The 3,892-nt window shown below is 39.7% G+C and overlaps 1 protein-coding gene across 1 annotated transcript in view; it reads left to right on the top strand.

The window, feature by feature from the left end:
- The first annotated feature begins 21 nt into the window (after nt 1–21).
- Nucleotides 22–3,892, top strand: part of hpse2 (heparanase 2) — a 65,063-nt gene continuing 61,192 nt past the window's right edge. The window contains exons 1-3 of the mRNA XM_014023358.1: nt 22–434; nt 1,621–1,775; nt 3,268–3,429. Coding sequence (XP_013878812.1) covers nt 157–434; nt 1,621–1,775; nt 3,268–3,429 — 595 coding nt within the window. The 5' untranslated portion in view covers nt 22–156. The remainder of the gene's footprint in view (nt 435–1,620; nt 1,776–3,267; nt 3,430–3,892) is intronic.

The raw sequence follows: 3,892 nt of genomic DNA, 5'->3' as shown, positions 1-3,892 counted from the left end.
GGTCACGGGGGTGGGGGGAAAGAAACTAGACAGGAAGACTGATCCAGATCGATGAGACTAAAGTAAAGGACCACCTCTGGACCTTGCGACGGCATTTTTCCCCCGTCTTCTTTAAGCCTTTATTCCTCATTACGCACACTTTTCCAAACCGAGAAGATGCCCAAATCCTCASCGCGCGTTTCCCCCCGGCCCTGTCTGTGGCTGGCATCTCTGATTATTTTGGTGATGCAATCAGTGCTSTCTTCTTCCTACTCTTCCCCCTCTTCGTACCAGAGACCTCCTGCAGCTGGCGGGAAGCGGCCGGGCTTCATGGGGAGGACGCTGGTCCTGCTGGACGTCAACACCCGCAGTCCGATGAGAGTCCTCAACGACAACTTCCTTTCGCTGCAGTTGGACCCCTCAATCATCAAGGACGGCTGGCTGGACTTTCTGAGGTACCAAACAGCTCCCCATCAGCATTGATCTGTTCCAGGGCTCACCTCCTCTCTGGTGTTTTTAGTCATTACGCACGCAGCCACGTTGCGTGAACGGTCATGGAGTGATCCGGCTCGTTTCTTCCTCTCMGATAGTGAACGATTCAGAGCGAGCTTTTATTCAGACTAAACATTTAACAAGACTAAACGTTTGGTATGTAATTACTTAAATGCAATCATTTAAAACTTGTGAATTTRTATGTAAAAACACGGAATTGTTGATCTTCATGATAAAAAAATCTACTTCACGTGTTTTAAAATCCCATTTATCACTTTAATGATCAAATACTTTGWTTTATTTTGATGCCATTTCGTGGAATAATCAAACACTAAGTTTAAATTGAAGAATGACATCACTGAGTGGGTTCAGCAGCTGTCGGTGTTTAAGTAAATGGCTTTTTTTTGATAAACCTGTGACATTTCAGTTCTGTGAGCAGTTTTAGTAAAACCTATAATCAGATACTCAAAAAAAAAAAAAACCAGGATTGGATTTTATTATGCCAGAAAATCACTGTGAGGCAAATTAGCAACTATTTTACTAAACAAATTGGTCGTCTTTTGTATGTTCTGGTTCACAATTATCCTGACACACAAAAAAAAAGCACTGTGAAAACTTTATTAAGCTATTTTACAGTTTTTTTTTGTTTTTAATATTTTATCACATTTATACAAAAATGTTTTCTTGTCCCACAGCGAATTGTCCCTAGTTAGTTTTTTCTTGATTATTCATTAGAATAAAAACAAACTGCGTCATGGTCTGGGACGCATCTGAAATATTTTCTCTTAACATTTCCCTGTTTATTTAAATCATCCGTTATGATCACTTGTACGTGTTTTCTAAAAGGTTAAGCAATTTACCATTTGTTATTCAGTTATTTATTTTTTAATTTGAAGCAGGACGTTTTTACTTCAAGTGAGGAGTAAAATATCATATTTCCTGTTTTATTCATCCTGTTTCAAAAGTATGGATTTTTTTAAATAAATAAATACGACAGGGGTTTTGTTTTGTGTTTCCTTTAGATAGGCCTGAACAAGAGTCCCTAATTAATAACTAAAACCCCTCACAAATTAGCCTCCAGACACCAGTTTAACAGGTGAAAGCTGTGACGCAATATTTCAGTGTCCTTTTCTCTTCCTGTGTCCGCAGCTCCAAGCGGCTCGTGACCCTGGCGCGCGGCCTGTCGCCAGCTTTTCTCCGTTTCGGCGGAAAGCGAACCGATTTCCTGCAGTTCAACAACCAGAAGAACCTCGCCAAGTTCAGAGGACCAGGGCCGGACTACTACCTGAAGAACTACGAGGACGGTGATGAGACGTGACATTTCTCTCTTAGCTCATGCTTCAGGCCCGCAGCGCGTGCTGCTTTCTCTGGGAAAATAGTCATTTCCAGAAGAAGCGCGTGACGTTTTTGTTCCTTCCGTGTGGAGCTTTGCTCTTCTCCGTCAGCGAGCTCTCAAAACTTTTTTAAAAATTTGGATTTAATAGTTTTTTTTCCCACACTGTGAAAAACATATCTTTAAAACAGCCTAGTCAATTTATTTAAGGCGTCGAGCATTAAACGAGAGGAAAATCTTGCGCGTGATGCATTCAAGGTCATATCTTAAATGAAGAAAAATACAGCGGTCTATTATTTAAGTTCTCCAAAACTTAGCTACTTTGTTCGGTTTTTATTTATCTTTTATGTATAAATTGTAATAAGATAAAATAAAACACAACAAAAGAAATATATAATATAATTTAACTTTTCCAGGAAGACATTTTTAGGGCAGCGGTCCTCAAACACTGGGCCGAGGACCAAAACCAGTCCATGGATGTTTGGAACCGGCCACACATACCGTAGGGCTACATATTAAAACATATATCTTTAAAAAGTTAATATTTGTAAGTATATTGGTCTGCAGGGAATTTTTTTTTTGATCATGGTCTTTTTATTAATTTTTTTTTAAACAAACCACAAAAAAAGAACAGACATACAAAAACAGAAAACGAAACACACACACCCAAAATCCTTCCCATCCCTTATACCGGATCCTCTGAAATAACAAAAAATGAGCTTGTATTCATGAAGTGATACAATGAGCAGGTTTGTGTATAATGAAACAATTTTTAACCTTTACACAAAATTATCTGCCGAAATTCTTTTAAGATATAAATGGCTGCCAAATGTCAAAAAATTTGTTTACAGATCCTCTAACAGTATATCTAATCTTCTCTAAATGAATGTAAGACATAACTTCTCTTAACCAATGACCATATACTGGAGGATGTGGATCCTTCCATCGAAGAAGAAGAAGTCTTCTAGCCAGTAGGGAGCAGAAAGCTAACACCGTCCTTACTGAGGGAAGCCTCTGCTGGAGCCACCCCAAAAAGAGGGGAGTTTGTTTTGAAAAGGACCACTTCCATTCACAACTCTTCCCTATGCTTCACAGGCACATTATGTTTTTTACAAACATGCAAAACTAATTGTAGCAAAAAGTTAATTAAAAATTGTTTTGGAGATTCTTTCTCATCTTTCCATCAGAAAAGTGTATGAAATTATAAAAAAAACACACAAGTTGGGGTTGCAGTTTTAAAGCAATTGTGCCACAGTTTATAGCCTGCAGAAAATAGCCTAGATTTGTTGTTGGAGACAGTTTTCTGCAATGCAATCAAATACGTGGATCTACAGTTTAATCATGACATAACTTTTTAAAAAACAACACTGACAATAGAGAAAACGGCACATGTACAATATTGTTTAATTCACTCCAGCTTTCTAAAAACAGAATCTGTTTTTCCCTTCTGTGCTGTCTCGCAGACATAGTGCGCAGCGATATCGCCTTGGACAAACAGAAAGGCTGCAAAGTGGCCCACCACCCTGACATAATGCTGGAGCTGCAGAGGGAGAAGGCGGCCGCCACGCAGCTCGTCCTGCTGAAAGAGCAGCTCTCCAACATCTACAGCAACATTACAATAACAGGTAGGAGATCAAACACACAAACTGGCTCTCTTGGCACGGTTCTTGACATGTTCTCCGGGCTCACGCACACGCTCCCATGAAGGCACGCCAGTGTAAACCATCAGCTTTCAGAATGACAAATGTAATTTCAGGAGAAGGAATGCGGGGATGGATGGTGGGTGCAGCTGCGGAGCCTAGTAAACAGTGCAAAGACATTTCCACTCATTATAGTTAAAGCAAGCATGTCTGCAGAAGGACCGCTGGAGTCCTGGTTTTGGGTGGGCTGCGTTTTGTACCTGTTATAGTGATTGACTGGAATGGAAACGGGGAACTGCAGAAGAGAATAAACGTGGCATATTTAAAAGATAAGATCTGTTTTTGAAATCATAGGCGTGGCGTTGCATTGTCAGAGATGATTTGTTATTATTATTTTTGTGGTTTTTTTTAATAATGTGTTGAGTTACAAATTAAATCTCAGATGGGG

Source organism: Austrofundulus limnaeus, unplaced genomic scaffold, assembly GCF_001266775.1.
Source record: "Austrofundulus limnaeus strain Quisiro unplaced genomic scaffold, Austrofundulus_limnaeus-1.0 Scaffold0, whole genome shotgun sequence".
In the NCBI taxonomy this organism is placed as follows: Eukaryota; Metazoa; Chordata; class Actinopteri; order Cyprinodontiformes; family Rivulidae; genus Austrofundulus; species Austrofundulus limnaeus.
Note: the sequence above shows the minus strand (reverse complement) of the source record. Positions and strands in the feature narration are given on the sequence as shown.